The sequence below is a fragment of the Anas acuta genome, chromosome 5, assembly GCF_963932015.1.
Source record: "Anas acuta chromosome 5, bAnaAcu1.1, whole genome shotgun sequence".
NCBI classification, from domain to species: Eukaryota; Metazoa; Chordata; class Aves; order Anseriformes; family Anatidae; genus Anas; species Anas acuta.
In genome coordinates this window covers 54,798,767-54,821,081 of record NC_088983.1, presented here as the reverse complement: position 1 = coordinate 54,821,081, position 22,315 = coordinate 54,798,767, and the positions used below count along the sequence as shown (strand labels likewise).

General features: G+C 35.7%; 1 protein-coding gene across 4 annotated transcripts in view; it reads right to left on the bottom strand.

The window, feature by feature from the left end:
* NELL1 (neural EGFL like 1) overlaps positions 1 to 22,315 on the bottom strand; it is a 284,268-nt gene that overhangs the window by 96,608 nt on the left and 165,345 nt on the right. For all 4 annotated transcript variants that reach the window (XM_068684942.1, XM_068684943.1, XM_068684941.1 and 1 more), the window contains exon 14: positions 9,560 to 9,682. In XM_068684942.1, the coding sequence (XP_068541043.1) occupies positions 9,560 to 9,682 (123 nt within the window). The remainder of the gene's footprint in view (positions 1 to 9,559; positions 9,683 to 22,315) is intronic.

Below are 22,315 nucleotides of genomic sequence, written 5' to 3'. Positions count from 1 at the left end.
CATAGTCTATGCGAGGCATACACATATTACACCCTTGAGGCTACAACATAATTAACAGGCTACAGAGAAAGATGGATAAGATAGGCATGCACAAAGATATGGACTTGTACTGCTTTAATTAAAAAAAAAAAAAAAGGTATATTTGTGAATTTTACATCATTTTAAAATTTCAAGCCCTGCTTGATATGCCTGTGCACCATGTAGCCTTCAAATAAACAGTCAGTTTTGAAGTTTAGCTTCAAAAATCCAGCCTGACAATTCCCGTCGTTAAGCACACAATTGAAAAAAGAGAGAAAACCGCAAGCACCATCAAGGTGACACATTAAGATGCTTGAGTATTTATCAGTGGAATAATAACATAGGTCACGCAGCTCTGCCCCTTCAGGAATACCTAAAGAGAAACTCCTAGTTTCTATGACATACAAATTGTTCATTTTCACTCTTGGACAACTGACTTTTAAATCATGTTGAAAAGCAAGACCCCTTCAATTCCCACCTCTTCTCGGTTTACTTTAACTTCTAATTCCCTCTGCACTTAATGTGTTCTAAGCTATTTTACTTCACATTCTTCTTGTAGTTCATGTACTGAATTCACCCAATAATTCATTTTGATGATACAATCTTCAAACCACCACTTTTATTTTTATTTTTTTAGTACGTTCTGGAATAGATTCTTTTTCACTGCAACATTTCTTTCAGGTACCATTCTCAGTGTACTGTTTAAGCTTGTCATTAGTCTTGTGCTTAGCATATGCTCACTTAGCATAGCCACATTTATTATTTTTATCGGTGAACACTTTAGATAAGAACTCTATACACACACAGGGGTGCCTCAACTTTTCAGCATGTTGCAGAGGCTAAAATACCAGCACCACTGTGAAACAGTTGCAAACTGAAGAATCGTTTCAGACAGAAATATGCAAATTATCCCATCAGACAGCCTACATAGCTTCCAGATTTGCCATTTCCAGTGCTAAACAAATAAATGCAACCTCCAGAACTAGTAGGCCAACCAGCGTAACTCATGCAAACAAAGAAAGCAAAATCCACACGCATTGCCATGCAAGTTCTCCTGACTCTAAGACACCGTTTTCAGAAACATGATCAAATAAGCCATTTGTTATCAAGTTTTTCCTGCACTATCTACCAGAAGCTGCATTGCAGAATTTTTTTTTTTTTTATTTCTTAAAATAAGTTAAAGGCAGTTTGGGTGCTGCATTTTTAGTTTGTTTTAGTTTGTTTTGGGGGTGGAGGTTCCTTTGTTTGGAGACTCCCCCTTGTCCCTATCTCCCATTTGGACCCAGAGAATGCATTCAAAAAAGACTGAGTACCTCCTTTCAGGACTTCATCCCTTTCACCTATTGATGGCCTATACCATGCACTGAATGAGTAAGAAGGTCAGAGAAAAAAAAAAAAAAAACTGTGATTTTGTCAGTAAAGACCATATTACTGCAGTGGATATGAGTGACTTAAGATTGAATAGGTGACCTAAATATTAAATATCCCCCAAATTTTAACATGATTGACCTTGCAGTCTCAACATTTCTTTTGGTTTGATTCCTTGGGTATTTTTAGAATACTTTCAATAGTTCTGCTGGAAAAAACACAGGCTGGTAGTTTGCAAACAGAGTTTGAAAACTGGATCAGGTACTGCCTGCATTTGTCACAGTTGACAAATCACAGTGTTTTTACCCTAGTTTACCATAGGGTGGGAAATTCAGCAAAATAGGAAGCTGAAAGAAGTTTTCCGTCCGTAGTCTATTCCTCTGCTATGGTAAGGAACAGATCCCTTTGAAAATCTCAGTAACCCTTTTGTGCAGCTGAAAATGTATAAATAAATGAATTATACCATCTTTATCTAAAAGACATTGTTCTATGAATAATCTTGGTGAGAACATAACAGTAAATCAATCCGGTTGTTTCAGAGGGCCTCCTAGCCCAGCATCCTCTCTCTATGTTCCCATAATGAATGCCAAGGGAAAGAACATGGCAAAGATATATGGTGACACTCCAAGGAGTCCCCATGATATTCCTCAAACCTAAGACTGAGCACCCACCAATTGGGATTCTCATCTGTTATGAGATGTGATGCAGCTTTTTCAATCCTCCCAGGCTCCTAACCATCCTGTGATCAAGGGTTCTGCAATTTGATTATATGTTCTGTGAAAAAGTACTTCCTTTCCCATTGATGCGGCCATGCAGGTATCCCAGTGATGTCAAAACAAACCTGCAATGATCTTACTTTACTTTTGGGCAAGATTTTTTTTTATATATATATATATTTTTAATACAGCTTGGTTGTTTCCTACAGAGAATCCAAAGAATTTCATGTTTGTGGCATTCTTTTGCCTTTTCATGCTGAACTGCTGAGTCTAGATGAACCAATGTTAACCAAAGCAGTAAGAGACAATTGGCAACCAGGTCAACAACAGAATCTCCATTTCCAGAATGTAAACCTAGGAACACTCACGAATGCTTAGGAGTAGGCCTACTGAGCCCTTTAGACTCACACAAGCAAACAAACATGTAAGATCAAATTTTAAAACATTTCACATGTGATAACTACAGGATTTACTTCCTTTTATACAGATACAATACACAGATACAGCAGTTGGTCTGGACTGGACCACTTACTCAGCAAACACAAATCAGTACGACAGCCATTTTACATTAGTTATAAATCTAGAGCAGGGAGACGATCTGTGACAGCAAAGAGATCAGGATCCAGATTCTAACAAGATGCATTAATCATGCTTTTTAAATTATCTATTTCCATAACTGATGTGCATTCTAAATCATCTTGAACAATCTCCCACACAGAACAGGATCTCGTCAGCAGGAAATGTTCTGCCCTTGGAGAGGCTGTAAAATTTGACTGCATAATGGTGAATATGCATAGCTTAACTCTTAATACAGAAATAATTAAGCCCAAATTTCAAAATCTCACATGACTAAATCTAGATGATGATCTTTTATGGAAAAGAAAAAATATCCTAAACAATCTTAATTTCAACACAACTGATTTAAGTCATTGTAGTCCAAAAGCAAAGCAAAACCATTAGAAGTGAAGTAGCTTTAAAAGTACATGGCTAGTAATTTACAAAGGGTGTTTATATAACTTCAAAACCAATACACAAATGAGATGTTATGGATACGTTGGTTATCAATATATTGATAACTAACTAATCATGAACAAAACCACAAAGATTCCTACATTAAAATTTCAAATTTTCATTTTTTTAGTACAGTGGATTTAGTTCAGTTCTGCTAGTTTTAGAATGAATACTCCATAGGAATTCTGATCTCACTGCTGTATATCTGTATATTGTTTTAAAATCATTAAATTGGTTATATCTAGAATGTTTCCTCCAAAAGTATGACTGTCCCATGTCTTACACTTCACATGGTACCTTGCATGTGCCAAGTGACACCAAAACACATGCAAGTGTGCATATTTGCTCTTGCAGTGATTTGTATGCTACATACTAGGTATAACTGCACAAATTTCAAGACAGTGAAGAAAGAACCAAGATCAAAACCTCAAAATGAGTCAAATCTCCCATATTCTTTAATGGCACTTGTACATATTATAACAAAACAGCATTTAAAGCCTTGAGAGGGCATATCAACCATTCCAAGCCTTGCAACTATGAACGCCAGAGGCTAAGCAGAAAGACCTGTTCGTTTTTTCCCACTGCTGTGCTGGCCTACATATTACTCAGAACACGTTCCAATGCACCATTAAGGGCTTTTAACTCCACCCCTGACAGACAGACATATACACCATATACAATCTAAATAAACCTAAGAGGCTGTTAGTCACCTTGGAGTGATCAGATATGCTTTTATATTAAAACATCAGCACATCAGACAGTCTCATATTGCTGGCATTTGGTAATGTCAATGTAAAAGAGACCAAAAAAAAGCAGAGAACCCAAATAACCCATACGGCTAGTTTCTGTTTGTTTGTTTTGTTTTTGCTGTTGATGTTGGTTTTGACTTTTTTCTTCTTTCTCATACTATTCTCGACTATTTTTCATAAAAGATGATGAAAAGTTGTCTTTAGCCACCTGTTTACTACACCGTCAACATACTACCTACACATTGGAAGGCATACATTTCTTTCACTTGCACTTATTTCAGGTTATTAAGCATATTTTAGGCTAAGGTTTACATTACTAAAAATGTACCTGCTTGGAAACAAAGGAGAAAGCTGCAACGAAAGACAGCTCTCAGACTGTCATTCTTTAAAAAAAGTAATATGACCATCTAATTACTGTTTGAGATTAAGACAGTGTGAAATAGGCCGACTTAATGAGTTACACCAGACAGAAGTAATTTTCAAGCCTCTGATGTACTCTAGTCACCAGTAAAATTTTTGAATATATTACGAATAAAGACTCCATACAATTATTCCCATTACCTTAAAACAAAACAAAAAAATCTGTTCAAATCTGGTCACTTTTCCATACCAGCATCACAGCAAGTTTTTCATGAAGGAACTGATTAGTTCATCGGTGACAACCACACTCCAAAACACACCTTCCAAGGTACGTATATAGGAAGAACTGCAGCACAATTAACACTAATTTGGACTTCCAAATTGAACTAGAATAACTGAGACATTTTCATGTTAAAATAATGACTTGATTTTTTAACTCTCTACTATACACTGAGTTGTAATCCCCTGACTGTTTCCTGAGAAATGCTGCAGGGGAGCAGAACAGGAAGAATAAATCCTATTCCATACTTTGGCAGAAATTAACCATTCTACAACCTGAATACTAATTAGAATAAACATTGTTTTGACTTTTATATCACAACACCTCATGTCTCTCTTCCCAGGCATCAGTCATATCGCACGCGCTTTAAGGTTTATGACTAACTAAATCCACCCCATTTAATCATTCTAATAAATCTACATCTCAGTAAAAACCACTAAAGGTGATATTAATAGCAGACCAAATACAGTCTGTTACACAGACAAAACAGGTAAAACACCAAAATAAAATGAAAAATACCCACTCTTGTTTGAGCACTAGACTTCTGGTTGTTCCGCATTAGTGAGACACATGAAAAAAGGTTTAACAAATTCAGTTCGTCTGTATTTCAGGAGAATGTCTAGTGTTTTACCATCTAAGTATACTAAAAAAAAAAAAAAAAAAAAGGCCACTGCTATTTTTCTGTTTCTAGGTAAGTACCTCTACGAGCAGAACTTACTCTGAAACAAGATTTGAAACAAACTATCAAGAGCTAGGACAAGACTCATACAGTCCTTCTGGGTGTCTTTGTATAAAACAAGATGACAACTCATTGCAACAAGACATTGGTGGTGACTTGTACTTTGCACAACATCACTTCTGCAGCATGTCATGCAAGGCTACCAAACACAACTGAAACTAGAACTTAAGAAGACAAAAAGCACAGAAAAATATTCTCCTTACATACATTTTCCAAGCTTCAGGATTCAATTCCTGCCAAGATTTCACCCAGAAACACTGCAAGGATACACAGACCAAGAGCCTTTATAGTCTGTTATAAATCTGTGCATTCAACATCCCTGGCTCTTCAGCTACAGTCGTAACATTGAGTTTTGCTCATTTTACATATGACACAGTTTTACTTTCACAACTAAACATTGTCTACAGCTGACATGTTACTCAGAAACCTCATTGTCTTAGTCTCTTCTTTCATCTAGACATTACCACTAATTTCCTACGTGGCGCATCCTGACAGACAACGCTATTGTATCGGGTAGCCACTTACCCCCTCCCACACACACCACAATCCATTTGCTAATTTTTTTTCTTTTTTTGGATCACCTTTCCTTCTGCCCTGATAAGTTAATTGCCTTCATACTGCACTGTTAAGTCTTATCCTGAAGTTCAGTGACTTCTTCTAAATTGGCCTTAACTTCACCCTCATCCATGAATTCATTCACAGAATTCAAGTAAATAGGCATGGTGTGAGTTACCTACCTATGACTTCTATTCCCTTCATCAGTATTAGTTCTTTTGATTATTTTTTTTCAAAGTTTTCTTCATACAAAAAAAGCAGCTTAATAAATCTGTAAATTCAGAATACCTATTCACCTCATTTTACCTTTGTCCTCTGCCTTTTGTGCTTTAATTTCTTCCAGCAAATGCTTCCTTATAAGACTTTTTATTGTCTGTAGAAATATTGAGACAATTTATCTAATTTATCTGATGCTGAGTCCTGTGTTCTGTCAAATTTGCTAATGGTGATGGCACAGCATTGAAATTGCCATTTCATCTCAACTCAGCTGCTTTTTTCCCCCCAGTCTATCCCCAAAATTTCAGTATCTTTCTGAGATGCTAAAGCCCACTTCTTTCACTGAAATTGGGAGCGTACATGTATGTACACCCATAGGAAAAGTTTAGTTTTCCTCTGTTTCATACAATCTTACTGTCTACGTTTTGGTACCTATGTATTTATAAAAATTTGTTTGTGTTCATTCTCACTTCTCTTCCCATGTCAATGTCACTTAAACTATAGCTGTATCTATTTTAAAGCAGAAGAGCATTTGCTCTTAGACTAGGCCCTTGTCTACTGCTTTTCCTCATGACAGTTTCCACATCTAGTTTGACACGATCCACTTCTTAATTACACAGACTAGTCTACCACTTTTACAGAAAAGCACAGAAGTTCTTCCTCCTTTATTTTTGTACTCAAGAAAGGAGACAGCCTGATTCTACAGATTTTTTAAAATTATTTGCTTTCCTCTTCACTTCTTTTTTTTTGTTTGTTTTTATTTCTAAATCATCAGCAATCATAGTATTCACATTGAGATTATTTGTCATTATTTCTTCATACTTTCCACAAAAATTGCAGATGTCATAAATTTGCCTGCCAGAGTAATTTCATTGTATTTACCAGTATTTCACCATGCAATTTCATTTAAATGTGCATACATTTTCTAAAACACAAATAGCAGTATTTTGTTTTCTTATAAAGATGTTATCAAAGTACTAGTCAGTCAAGTCAAAGAACAGCGTTATTCTGATTTCATAACGTCGTGAAGACTATGATATTAAATATATAGCACAATTGGGCACAAAAGCAAATCCTATTCTTGATCATAAAATCACTATTCTATTTACAGTGTTGCTGGACAATATTAATAAGATTTCTAATAGAACTACAGAGATATTACTTCAGTGGCAGTTGAAACAACCATTTTGTGCATGTAAATGTCTGTAATGTAAACCCTTACAGGTGGTTTAAGTAGAACATAGATATTTATCAACTTCAGATGGTATTATATTAAGTTTATCACCTTGGCTCATATCATTTAAAAATATATATATATATATGTTGCTTGAAGATGAAGCCCAAGAATTACTAAAAGACAACATACACTCTCTATAGCTGTCCTGCTATGTCCAGACCTCTTTCCTTGTGCTGAGTCTAGCACTTGTGTGAGGAAACTAATGCGACTGGTACCTGGTAATTTTTCTGTTGTTACTTCTTTTTTTAGCCAAATTTCACTTACAACATATCACCATTAATTCCAACAAAAGAGAGGCAGTACTGGTGTCCCTGGGGTTACCGTGGGTAGAATGGAAATGTTCCTTAGATTAGCTGCCCAAACTGTGAAAACCTCAAGTGACCACAGAACCACAGTCTGAGACACTCAGACCACTTCTTTAAGTAGAGTTTTACCATTTACTAAAACACAACAGCATTCTAATATTATCTGCTTAACAGTACTAACTATTCCAATGTAATGACAGATTATTCTCATCCCTAGTGAATATAATAATTAGACTGCAAGCCACTTTCCTGTAATCTCCAGTTTTCCCCTCAATTTATGCTTGCTAGTCAGAACGTAAGAACATACTGTTTCCTCTGTTTTTGTGTATAACTGTCTCAAAAAGGTAACTATAAGTACATTTGCTTATGCAAAACAAAAAACAAAAACAAACAAAAAACAACTATGTATTTTAACCACAATTAGAGTTCAACAAAATTTTGAGGATAAAGCTTTATTGCATTTTTCCAATGCAATTTCATTACTTCAACATTACTGGATTAATGACCATGAAGCACGAGTTTTACTTCGAATTTTTGGCACATTAAACCCAATATCAAGTGTGCAAATGAAGAAAACCACTGTGAAAACACGTTTTGTATGAACTAATTCTAACATCCCTGTTTCACAGAAGAATGATTTAAGGTTTATCTTGTTATATTATCTTCAGGGAAAAACAAAACAAACAAAAAAAAACAAAACACTAAAATATCACAGTTGAACACAGCCAGGCTGTTTACTCAGACTTTTCTAGAAACATTTGTGTATGGTGTAATTTGCATTCATTTTAATATAGTAAAAGGTAGTAGAATGAATTTCTCCCCAGTATCACCCAAGGAGGTGATAGAACTGCAATATGGATGGAAGGTTTAACTTGGCCATCATTTTCATAACCTTTTTGTGATCCTTTTTAAATCATTGCAAATCATTTTACAGTTTTACATAGAGTGACGCTGTTGTGCAGATGGACAGTACCCAAAGACAGTCAAATCAAAAAGCAATCAGTATATACTACTTTAACAGCTGACAGGCTAACCTTCTTGAAGACCTTTAGCTTGAAACAAGAATGATATGAATCTTAGTACTCCTTTAGGGGATTCCATAGCCAATTCATAACATTCTAAAAATTAATATCTAGCGTCTTGTGCCTACAGACTAAGTACAGAATTTTCTCAATTTCATTAACTGTCATCTCAAAAATTTGAAAGTTAGTTTTCCTGTAGCTGCAGTTCTATTTAGAAATTATGCAGCACCAGACATGCCCAATTAATAAATAAATAGCTTTTCACGAGACGAGGTAATTCATAAATATACAAGAAGCAGAATTCACGAAGCACCTTCATGACACAGCCCTCTCTAAGCCAACTGGTCAATATATTCACTGCTCTGTCTTTATAAAAACATCATTGATTGTCCTTTTCCACAGAAACAAGCCCCCCAAAGTTCCTAAGTCAATGACCTACCATTTCACATAAAGCATAGCTGATACTAGGCATTTCTTTTTTACATCACAAACTTCAAAATAAACATTTAAAGGTAAGGTTCAAAAAAAATGTATTCTATTGTGAATGGTTCAAAAAAAATGTATTCTATTGTGAATAGACAAAGCACAGCAATATTATATTAGGATATGAGTTGATTACCCTAATTTAAAACAAATCTGATTAAATTTTCAAAGCTAAAGGTGATAGCATATACAATCTACAATTACCAAAGCAATGAACATAAATTTTAAGCTGAAAGATAGTAGCTCAAATGACAGGATTCAATGGCAGTAAATGGAAAGTCCTTTTCTCCTAGCATTCCAGAAATACTTCTTTTTTGCTCCAAAGTTCTGCACAAATCAATTCCCATCATCTCCATGCATACTTCAGTTGCCAGATGATAAATCAGACAGAGGATCATTGACAGAATCCAGCCATCACAAGTTACCAGAACGTAGGGGACTGTCAGAAAATATTAATAGAGTCTGCCACTTTTATGTTGTTTCTAGAGTAACAGACTTACCTCGGCAGATGGTCCCATTCCCCACATATCCAGGTTTGCAGGTACAGCTGTGTCCCCTGACAGTGTTAGTACAGATTGCATTCTCATCACAGTTATGCTGTCCGCTGCTGCACTCATCGTGCTCTACAAGTGGAAAAAAAAATATACGAGAGAGACAGTGAGCTTTTCAGTTTGATGATGTGGCATTTGAAAACCAAGTGGAATAACAAGGTTGGCACAATGGCTGAATGCTAGAAGTCTGGTCTAGAAGTCAGCTATGGCTCTGCTTCAATTACAAGACTCAGCATGTGTATGATGATTATTTATGTTCAAAAACAGTAAAAAAGAATCAGTGAGGAGAATCAGCACAAACAGATTAGCACAAAAAAATTATCATAGAAGAATATCTGTTGTGAAGACTAACTCATATATCACTGTCTGTCACTAAACAGAAATAAGCAAATACAAGGGAAGTGAACAAAGGAAATGGAACTCTATCAACACGCTCTTTATAGAAGGCACAGTTCAGTTGTCACGGCCACTAGCTCTAATGCAAGCTGAGCTGAACCTTTCTCTAATAATGCATAACAACAGTTAATATCTTTAGAGCACCATTCCTACCACTGGATCTCAACGAAACTACCAGACCTATGGGCCATATTTCGCTTTCATCCAGCATCTCTAACTGCTGCCACTGAGCCTAATTTGCTGCAGCTCTTGCACTTTACTCTCCTGCTTTATTTTGTTGTGGTAAGGCAGCAGTTAGAGGTGGTGAGCTACCTGACCCTGAAGTTTCTCGCTTCTTCCTCCAATTACTGGGAGCTTCCCTTATGCAGCTGGATTGCAAAAAGAAAACCTGAATGTTTTACACCTCTGCACTGGTGGATTTACAGTTTTGTTCAGCAGAATAAAGAGAATGCAGTGAAATTTCTTCAGGTCAAGCAAAGGGTTTCGACTATAGACCTAATCATAAATGTCAATGTGGAATCTTTCTTGGTAATCTTCATTTATGCCAGTGCAATCATCTGGCTAGCATCCTACTCAGAGGTAAACGGCATTTCTGCCTGGAACCAAAGATAAGCTTAAATATACTAGTAAATATGAGGTGCTCAAAGGATCACAGGCTAAATTTAGCCTTTTATAGACAAGAAAGAAGCGGTGCCTCTAATACATGAGGAAAATACTCATTTTTACATACTCTGAATTAAACCCCTTTGGAAGAGCCTTTTCATTAACAGCAAGACCAAAGGCTTCTCCAGCCTTACATTAATCTTTGCATTGCCCTCACTTTTCTGTATCACAGGATGACAGTCAATTTCAAGGTAAATCAAGACACACGTAGATTTGAATGGTAGATTCCAAGGAACGCTCCGAACCAAATAACCAAACCATTATCAAAGAAACACCTTTGATAACTGTTTGCAGAACATATACCTGACATGCTTGCCTTTTTTTTTTTTTTTTTCCCAAATCCATCTGACAGGTAAATGATATGGATTGCCATCATTTTCCTTTAAAGAGAATCAAAGCAGCATGTCGCTCACTGCCTGTTTGCTTTCAGCAAGAAACTCTCATATGCACACAGTCATATGTGCCTGGCTTTTGCTGATAAATTCAGGCTTATATTTATACTTGTTAGCTTGTGTTGATCCCTGGCTCTGCTCGTTCATTTACTTGAGCTCCTTTCTAATTTTCAGATGCCTCAGATACTCTGAGTTTTAGGCTTCTTCAGGGCTGTTTGTTCTCTCCTTCATATTTTAAGAAACCCTACTCTAACCTGATTCTTGCCACTCCTGGTCTCATGGTGCTCAGACACAAGGATCAAGCTACCCTCCAAGGAAGTGCCTAGCAGGCAACTGAAATTGAATGTTACTTTCTTTTATAAGGCAGGCCTTCTCCATGCTCTCTTCCTCCTCTTACTGCTTTTACTAGTCATTGCCTTTAGATTTTGTGTGTTGGTATTCAAACTACAATGAGAGGGCCTTCATGATAAGCTCTTATATACAGAATATTTCTACTCAATTGCCAAAACTACTTGATTACCTTCTCAGCACTTCAAATGTAAACAAATGATTTCTCAGAGGTAGCATTTGTGTTTTGCCAAAATACAGAAGAGATTATACTCTGTTGTCTTGTTCCAGGACTTTGACAGAGTAAACAATGCTGTTTACCACTCCTGCAGATGTACAGATGCTAGCAGTGTTAAAAGATTTAGCACCGACAAAGTTGCGTTCATACAGCTATGCCTAAAACAGAGGACAGTTTTTCTAGGCAGATATAAGTTTGAAGAGAGAGCAACAGAGTTAACCATGGGAATATGCTCTTCATCAGAGATCCTGATATTCTTAGCACAAAAAGGACTAAGAGACCTTCATCTGCATGAGGAATCCCAAGACTGTTTGGCTGCTATGATGGGAACTTTAAATGAAATTTTCCCTGGTGTAGGGATGTCTATAGATGACGTTACTCCAGTCCTAATAAGAATGAGAAAGCATTGATTTTCTGTCAACCTACAAAAATCTTTTTATTCCAAATAGAAAAATCTCTAAGATTCTGTCAGTAGAGAGTTATTTTTGGTTTTCTTCTCCCTCACAAGAGATCACCCTTTGGAACACCTCATATTCACATTGGCAAGTGAGGGAGGAAGGTGGACTTGTGTTTTGTTTCATCTTAAAGGAGATTATGACTGATTTGCAAAGAATATCACTTTCCAAAATCTCCCATTCAAGCGCTGATCAGAGAGAATGTGTTTTTCCTTTAACGTTACAGTTAAAACTACCTAAATAGATACCGAAGCATGGAAGGAAAAAATGCTGAAAAACAAATGGAAGGGAGTGACAAACAGTGCCATTCCAACAACGGAGAGCTGAGACTAAAACTTCAAGTCATATCTTATTTTGACAATTTCACTTTTGGCTGAAAATAAGCAGCACAAGAAATGGGGCTCTAAAATTTCTTTTGTTTACACATATATGTATTTATATATATATAAAAGCATGCTGCCATGGAATGACAGCTCAGGAATGAAACTGTCATCATAAATTTGACTAAATTCATCCATCTCCATGTGTCTTTTGTTACTATTATGTAACACAAGAGGAGATTATGATCAAAGACAAGTATCAGCAGGCTTACTGAGAAGGTCACTGCAGTAGGATGCAGTTCCCAGGACCAACGCTCATTCCCTTGGATTATTAATATTGATTTCAAGAAATAGGTAGCATTTCAGAAGAATAGTTAAATTACAACACTATTCTTTGCTTACAGACAATTTAGTTCATTTACAAAATCTCTGCAAACTGTCTTCAGTATTAGTATTTCTGTTACTGAAATATTCTAGTTATTTCCACTTATATTCTGTGCTTTGTCTGGGGTAAAGCCAGAGGATTATTTACTTTTTATGCCTCTATTTCCCTGCATTAAATGAAAGTATTACAAGATTCTATACTTTTTTTTTTTTTTTGAAGTATTTGTCCTTCTTTTGAAATCCTCAAATGTTAAAGACCTTGCAGAAAATTAAAGAATATCAATCTTCTATAGTAAAACAAACAAAAATCAAATACCAACTGCCAGTTCACCTTCTGCTTAATTTTATTTTCCTAGAAGCAGAAAGGGGTTATGAAAGCACAAATTATCTCTGAAGCTTCAGATCCCATTCTTGACTCCTAACCACCAGGCTACAACCACAGCTAGCACACTACATATTTAAGCCTAGTATTTATTTCTAGACCAAAACCTTGTCGAATTTCCAAATGGTTCCATGGACTTTTCTAAAATCCTTAACAGTCCTTATCTTCAAAGTTTATATTTGAGCTAGGCCAGCTTGTGAAGCAACAAATAACAAGTTGATTCTTTTTTTTTTTTTTATGAAGAAGTCCATTTGCCTCCATAAGCACTTGAAAGATCACTGCTAAGAAATTAGTCACCTTCTTTACAATATCTCTGCCGCCTCTGTTGTATGACTGTAGAATTATGGCATGTATCAAGTGTGGGTGCATTCTATGCATACATTAGGCAATGTGTCAGCTCTGAGGAACACCTTTAAAACAAAACCTCTACAGAAAACTTCTATATGAAAAAGTTGTAATTGGACAGTTAACAAAAAAAAAATACTTGTCTCAAAAACTGAAATTGCATCAGCTCTGACAGCACTATGGATCTGGGGACACTGATGTTTATACATCAGTATTGTTGCATGATGGTGAATGCACAGCTGTTAAAGATAAGCATTGTAGTTATCTCTGCTTTGTTCACAGGCAAACTAATAAAATAAGTTTATCTTGATGAATTGAATACCCAGGAGCTGTCTGACAGAATTTGTTTCAATATTACATGGTCTTACAAAGATAACAATCACATAAAAAGCAAAGTTAATTCACCAGAAAATAGTCTCAAGTAGACAGTTAGTTGCATATCTTATTATGAAGCAGCAATGCATCCCACAAATTGCAGAAAACCTTATTCTAAATACCAAGTTGGTGTGTATGCACACTGACATTAGGGAGCACAAAATACCTCCTTTTTCCTGAAATGCCAGAGGGGAAACTCGTTAGAGTGCAATGGGAAAATGCACATCACTTCCTGTGAAATTCTCAGTAACACAACTGAATGGGAAACTGCACAATTACCAGAGTGCCACAGAGAGCTGTGACTGCTCTGCACCCCCCTGTACTGGTGTTGCACATTCAAAGGAGACTGACCCTGCCCAAGCAAACAGCACACCGATATCCCCAACACCAGCAGCCAGCATTTACTGTGCACTTACGTAGAAGGCAACAGCATGCAGCAGCAGACCACAAACACAACTGAACTCCACATCTGTGGACAAAGCATTCACTATAAAAGGTCAAACCTCCACTAACAGCTACATTAGCTACACCTTAACCAACACCAGAATAATAAATCATGATGCATTTCAGCTGTGATGCCACTAGCTTAAATTTTAAACAAACCATCAACTTTCTTCTAAAGACAGGTAACTATTAAGGCTAGTTGAGTTAAAGCATCTGTAAGCTGTAGCATCTTGTGCTTTGGTGTAGCTCAGACGAGCATGCATTCCAGCTGCTGCACATTAATATGTAACCCTGTTGACAGCTGATCACTTCAGTGTGAAGTATGAATAGGAATATTCCAACAAGGACAAAGAAGTCAGCAATTCTGTATTCCTGTCAAACGTTCAATATCCTCATTTTTCTAGCCTAATCTTACTGAGGAATCACAAGATTACTTTTGTTTAGTGTTAGTTTAAAAAATATATATATACACACACACACCCCTCAGTTCTGGGCTAAAATGAGCTGCAAGAATGCAGCAGGAAACACACCAGGGAGAGAGGGGTAACATGCAAATATTTTTGCTGCCTAAGGTACTGTGTCCTACACAAAGCCGTCAAAACCACACTGCAAAATTGTTTGCAAGTAAAAAAACACTACATAAAAATAATTCAGAACACATGCAAATTAAAAAAAAAAAAAAGGATTTGTCATACATTTATAAATACAGATGCACAAACGTATGAATTTATAACAACACAGAGGTGCATGTAAACACTATTTTTTCTCCATTTGCGTGTACATGAAATTCAGTGCTTGTGAAAGGTTCGACACAGCTCTGACAATTAGCATTAGAAGAATATGGTCGATAATAAAAAACGGCATATTGCTGTACTCTTGTAGTGTTTTCTTTTTTTTTTTTGTGGTAATATAAATATCCATATTTTTACTGAAAAAAAATATTTTCAATAATTTTTAATATTCATTTTACAAGAGAAAAATAGCCTTTACTTATGTACTGGGCATACATTTTTAAAAATGCATTCTTCAGGAGTACAACATAGTTTCTAGGATGTTTCTGCTTTCCCTTGCTGAAAGAAGCTTACTGGATTTGTATGGGCTCTGAAAGTAGAATCTACTTGGATTCTACTTTTTTTTTTTTTTCTTCCAGTACATACTTGGAGGAAAAAAAAAAAAAAAAAAAGATGTTATTCTATTTGTATAGAAATCAGAAACAGAAAAAATTCTAACAGAAAATTAGAATGACCATTTGAAAATTTATACACATGGTAAAGCCAAGAACCTTTTAGAAAAGAGTTCTGAGTAACTGTAACGTGGGGATAGCTGTCCCTTGCACATTTCAAAAGACCATAATGATTTTCCAACTCATCATTTCTAAATGGTGTATTTGACACATGATTTACTTTTCAGGAAAAAAAAAAAGTGTTTATTTGATTATTATTTTTTTTTTTTTAATAAGAATGTTCTTCTAAAAAGGACAGACACTTGAATGCAATTACTGAACACATATCCCACTGAGTGGTCCTACATCATAGCCACTCTCACTTTTCGTTACAAGAAAAGGTCCCAGTTTAAACCATCTAAGAAGATAGGAATATTTTATATTGTGACAATTTCCTCCCATTCGTTCCCCCAAACCTTCATTCTTTAACGAAAAAAAAAAAAATCTTCATTGGAAAACACTGTGTATAGATGCTATTTCTATTTATTCTCATATTTGCAACACTGAAAAGAAATCTATGTTGATCTCTAAATTGAGAGATGAAAATCTGCTTCTGAGGTATGAAAGGACAAATGCAGGAAACACTTATATGCCAGAGGTATACAACAGAGACACGACTCACTTCAAGAATAGCAATGTCATCAGATGCTACCACTGTTTATTAATACAGAGACCATTTATATATAATATGTCCTAATGTAAAAATAATAAGCTGCCAAGCAACATGTACGCAATGGCATTTGAAAACTCGGAAAGGAGAAAGTCTTCTCTCCAAATACATTTAAAAGAACAAGCAACACTTTGTTGCATGGCATTAGGACTCAAAAGTCTATTTAATTATTAAGGCTTTAAAAATGAGAAATGAAAAAATTTGAATTTGAGAAGAACTGAGGACTTAAAGGAATCAGGACTTCAGGTCATAAGAAGTTCTGATGAAACAAAAGGATAGTTCTGAAATAGACTGAATAAAAAGAAACTTGACTGTGAACACACAGCAAGACCCTCCCCTAGAAAACCAGGGCAATTAGAAACATGATTCGTAGGTCAAACAGCATATGTGCAATAAATTACATTGCAGATAAGATGGTGAAAGACTATTGCGCTACCTGTGAATCCTGACAACCCTAAAAATAAATAATCTGCATTTTTGCCTACTCATGAGAATTATAGAAGCAAAATAAGGCTGATCTATGTCCATTCTGAACATCAGTCATACAAGCTCACCCTGTTCATTTCCACAAAGAAACAGGCAGGCAACACAGGACTCAGAACAGCAACAACAACAAAAAATCTTCTTTAACATTAGGATGTACTGCAAGTTTATCGTTACGAGCAGTAAAACACACAAAAGTGCTTGCAGAAATATCAGATTTGCAGTTCTTTTAGTAAGAAACTAAAATGCTATTGTAATTTAAGACACGATGAACAGCTTCTGGTGTTTAACACCAAATTATTTAGATTGCCTTCTAAAAGAGTAGACATATGCTACTCTTGAGTAATTAGGAAGAAATAGTGAGATTTAATTTGAATATAAAATTCAGAATGTGCATGCATTTGCCTGTCTGAATAATGCCTCTTGAATGTTTACTTTTCTGTAATAAACTAAATTGCTTCCTTTGGTTTCCTGGTACCTCGTTAGATTTTGGTCACAATTCCCTATCTCCTATCAAGTTTATAAAAGAAACTACTAATGTAAGCCATGCTTATGCTTTTTATTCAGTTTTGTTCTAATTTAGTCTAACAAAGCAGCCTACCTAGTACTGTTTAGAAACCAGTGTAACAAAATAGGATCCATGTCCTCAAACTGGTATTCAGAGAGAATCACTGAGATTGGTCTGACAATTTCCTCTTCAAAAACTTCAGTTATTAATTGGTTTAGTTCAGATTTTTAACTCCACAATGAAACCTTCTTTGCAATCATGTATTCAAAGATTATAAACAAAACCAATGTAATCGGATTCATACACTTAATGTTTATCATAACTAACATGATAAGGATATATCTCAGGGAATATGGACTAAAACTACCATCTCATGCCAAAGAAGCTAGTGTGAAAAAATGGGAAATAATAACACCTGTACATCAGTTTGTATGATTTCAACATCCAGTGGGTGACGTCTTTACAGCACATGCCTCCTGCATTGAGATGCTCAGACTTCCTTGTTTTCCCCTCAGCAAGAAGGAGAAAGCAGAAATAAACATGAAGGTCTATGTTCTGTTCCAGTATACAGAGATTTCACTGTTGTTTGTCATGTGTTGGCTTTTCCAATGAACCTTAATCCTTAAAAACCCACCACTTCCACTTTTATCTTATATACACAGACAGAAGTAAGAAGAACCCAGTATGACAGAAAGATGTACTGTAAAAGAAGAGGACAACTTTTTCCAGAAAGAGTTGTAGTACTCAGAACGTCTCATAAACCAATGTTTATCATAAGGAGCTCTCCCGCCCTTTTACACAACCTTGATTTAATATACAGAAACCTAAAATATGAAGCATACTGAGGTGTGTATATTTAATACCAAAGCTTGCCACCAAACTTTGAGTCCAATCACAGAGACAGGCATCGAATTCAGATCAGATCAGATGCAAATGAAAAAAAATAACAAAAAAAAAAAATGTTACAGCAGAAACTCCACTCTACAGCAGAGAGAAAAAAAAAAAAAAAAAAAGGAAAAAAAGTTCTTCAGTTATTTTTAGGCTTCAAAGATGTTGCAACTTCATACTACCAGAAGAATGAACTCTTTTGCAACTGCTCTCACTGAACAAAGTGCTGTATATCCATAGGACTCAGAGTCTTCAGCTTCACAGTACTGGGAATGAACTCCACAGAGATCAGAACATCTTTCAGAACTTAAACTAAGTAGTAGGGATTGCCTACTTTCAATCTTAAAGATTCAGAGTAATTCCTAACTTTAATGGTAATAGAGTGCATAGGAGCTCGCTTTCCAGTGCTATGGCACAGATTGAATCCTTCATCTAAACTTTTGCACAGGGTGAAGGGAACATGCAGAGCATTGGTAACGAAACATGGTGCAATATAAACCATGTTACCTTGAAGACTAAGCAATATTAATGAAATGAAGAAGCCCAAGTCACAATGGAAATATAAATGTTTTTTTGTTGGTTTTTTTTTTTTTGTTTTTTATAACAAAGCTATCAAAAATGTAATACTCTACACATGATAGAGATGTGGAGTTGTAGAGAAAAGAACCATACCCTCAACTATGAGATCCAAAACATCTTAAAGGTCTTTCTCTGTATTGGATTTATGATCAATTTATGCACTGTATGTCTAGAGTTTTGCAGTTACCAAGTCTGCATACCAGTCTCAATCTATTTTTATGTAGCTTTCACCTTGTATGATCTCCAGCCTGAGCCCAAATGGTGAATGTGATTTTTACCATTTACATCTGTGGACTGGGAGCTATACCCATAAAGACAAACACCTCAGGACTAAACCCACAAGTTGTGTATATTGGTTTGTATTTTTGTAAACCATTAACTAAATTGTTTTGTAAACCATTATTCCAAATCTCTCAGAGTAGCTATTGCTTTTCTTGACACAATTATGAGACAATTTCATACACAGAGCAAATAAAGCCTTGTAACTCATTATGATGTACCATGCAGAAACAAAGCCAACTATACAGTTCCGACTAGACTGGAGCCATGAATCGCTAATATTGACAGAGGAAGTGGTAAGAACATCTCTGTGAAGTTCTCAGCTTCTCATAGGACATTCACTTAGAAAAATGAAGAACACATAACACCAGAACCTGAAACTGTCTAGAAGCTGTCACTGCCAAATTTACAGTTTGCAGAAAAGATGCCTGTTACCGTTAGATCTTAAGATCCGGTTTTATTTTGCCTCTGTTTTACTATAAACTGAGTACAGCGCAAATACCTGCTTTTTGTGTCAAAAATAAAAAAAAAAAAAAAAAAGAAACCCTAAAGCAATATAGTACTGATTTATTTATATAGCAATATAACTTAATCTAAAAGGAAAGGATGCTTTTTATCCATAAAATTGTGAAAGATACATATTTTATGAGGTTGGTATCAGAGCCCCATCTTTCAGGTATTTTCAGTTCAACAATAGCTGCAAGCTTTGTTTTGAAGAACTCACAACTTCACTAATAAAAAACATATCTGATTGACCTTTGAATGCAATTTTTAGTCAACATTTCATCATAGCTTAATGAACTTATATTGGCAAAATGAGTTCTAAAGAGTTATTTCAGCACTCTGAAAATGTGCTTTAACTTTGACATTAAAAATAAATAAATTACAAAATGCAATGCAATGCCCATCTCAAACTTGCACAAAAGCATATTAGAGCTATTGCAATATATTAATGAGGAATTGTTCATAAATGTAACTGCAAGCATGACAGAAGTGTCAATCTGCTCATACAAGAACACAGCGTCACAGTTCAGGTTTGTAGCAGAGTTCAAGTATACCAAGAATAGGACGCCTATTATTTCTTTGCACCTATTAGAGATGCAATGAGAAGGCTTGCAGTGTTGGAGCTTGTATTACAGGGGATATGAAACTTACAGAGACTACTTTTCTCAATTTTCCATTTAAAAAGTTAGACAGAGTCAAACTGTTAGGTTCCCCCATAGACTTAGCACCTTTGTATTTCATGTACAAGTTTCTAATCAAACAAATTCTGCAAAAGTGATGGAGACCACTGTACTTTCAACTTTTGATAAATTAGGGATGAAGTGCTGTTTCTTACTGAAGTAAACAGAACGTGAATCTAGTTGCAGCTCACACAACTAACTCGGGGAGTGCTGACTGAGATTATTGAAAATGCATATCTAAAAATTGACTTCTAAAACAGTATTTGGGCATTGAAATTACTGAACACTTTTCTGAGAACCTAACTTGCCTCAGTGTGTTTAACTAGGACAAACGGGTTCTCAGCACTTGAAAGAAAAAAAATAGTAGTAATCCTATTTATGTCACTCTTCGATATTAGTCTTCAGTGTACTCCTTTGGCCTCACAAAAATACCACAGAATTAGTAAATGGAAGGAAGTGATCAAATAATTTTACCCCTTGAAGAGTGCAACTTCAGCATTACATTTATTCTCAACAAACACAATCAATTTGGATTTGTAGGCAGAAACAGCAACTAGTGAATCACGATTTCCTAAGGCACTTAGTTTTTCCCTGGAGATATTGTACAATAATAGTGATCATGCTAGACCGTACTTGTCTTATGAGATCTGACAAGATCACAACCTGAGTTTCCTTGGCTGCAACTATGCCTTCTTCTAACAGCAAAACACTACGCAGCGTGAAGATGCCACTGCTGAGACAAACGATAGATCAAACAGAATGCACATGCTGTCCATTGCTCAGGCTCTCACAACTAACTGACAGTGCAACTTCGTTTTGCACTTTCATCACTTTAGTAAAAAAAAAAATAATAATAATTAATAATAATAATAATAATTACTTAGATATGCAAACATCTCCATTAGACTAAATTTAAAAAAATGGTTGATTGAGGTTTATTCAAAGAGGGAATTCTCTAAGAGACTTCTACTCCAAATGCATGAAAAAGTCACTAGCAGCCCCAGCAAAGTGACAGCAAATGAATGGTATGTATTACTACAAGTAAAACAGGAATTTAAGTACGGGGTTATGCAAGAGAACTGATGATATAAGAAAGGTGTCTCCTCCATGAAAATTTAGCACAGAATTTTAGGGAGGACAGAGGCAGTAACGTCACATCATCAAATACTACAGTAAGCACTGCAGAAATCTGCAGAAATACACCAGAGATTCAAAGTAAGGGTCTCTAGGATACAAAGTCACATACACTTTTGCTGGCTCTCTTTTCAGTGTTAACCGGTGTCTGACTCACTAAGAATTACCCAGGGCCTCTCTGCTGCAGGTGGTAGGATACTGCACACAGCGTTTGGCAAATCATGAGGTAATTAGGGAGAGAAGCAAAACACCACGCAAGGAACATCTTCAAAAATCAGCTTATAGAAGGCACAATGAAATTCCATGCTCAGCTTGAGTACCTAATATTGACAAAACCTGTCCACACAAACAAGCATGCAAGAAGCCTTAGGAAGTGAGATTAAATGACCACAAACACTGAAGGAAGCATAAAACTTCACGACTGGGGTTAGAAAATGTGAGATGAAGTTGAACAAAAGAGAGAAGATGAGAATCAAGCAATGGTGAACAAGGAAACTGCCTTTTCCTTCCAACAAAAAACAACATCAACATCTGCATGAGAGATTTTAAATAAGCAGGCAGGACACACAAATAAATAAATAAATAATAAATAAGAATAAATGCATAACATTTTTGCTATTTTCTTTTTTTGGTTTTGTTTTAGCATTATCCATATTTTCCATGTTTTTATACTGCAGAACAACATCAGAAGGGAAATCTAATTTTTAAAAATCCTTTTTTTTTTTTCCCTCAGTGTTTTGTTTTACAGGAAAGCAAACATGTATCTCTTCCATGATGTTGCTAGGTCTACAGAAATACATGCTGAAGAAGCATGTATTTCCTGACAGTCCTGTACTTTTCTGTTCATCGCTGTTTTTAAAAAGCAACTAAAAAGTCTTCTGAATCAAAACCTGTGTCAGAAAGAAATTTTCCCGCTAATATCAAGGTGAAATACCAACACAGGAACTTCTTTTGCTCCATGCTATGGAAAAATTTGAAGTTCAGCATGGATCAAAAGCCTACACTTATACCTTAAATTCCTTTTTCTTTCTGAATGA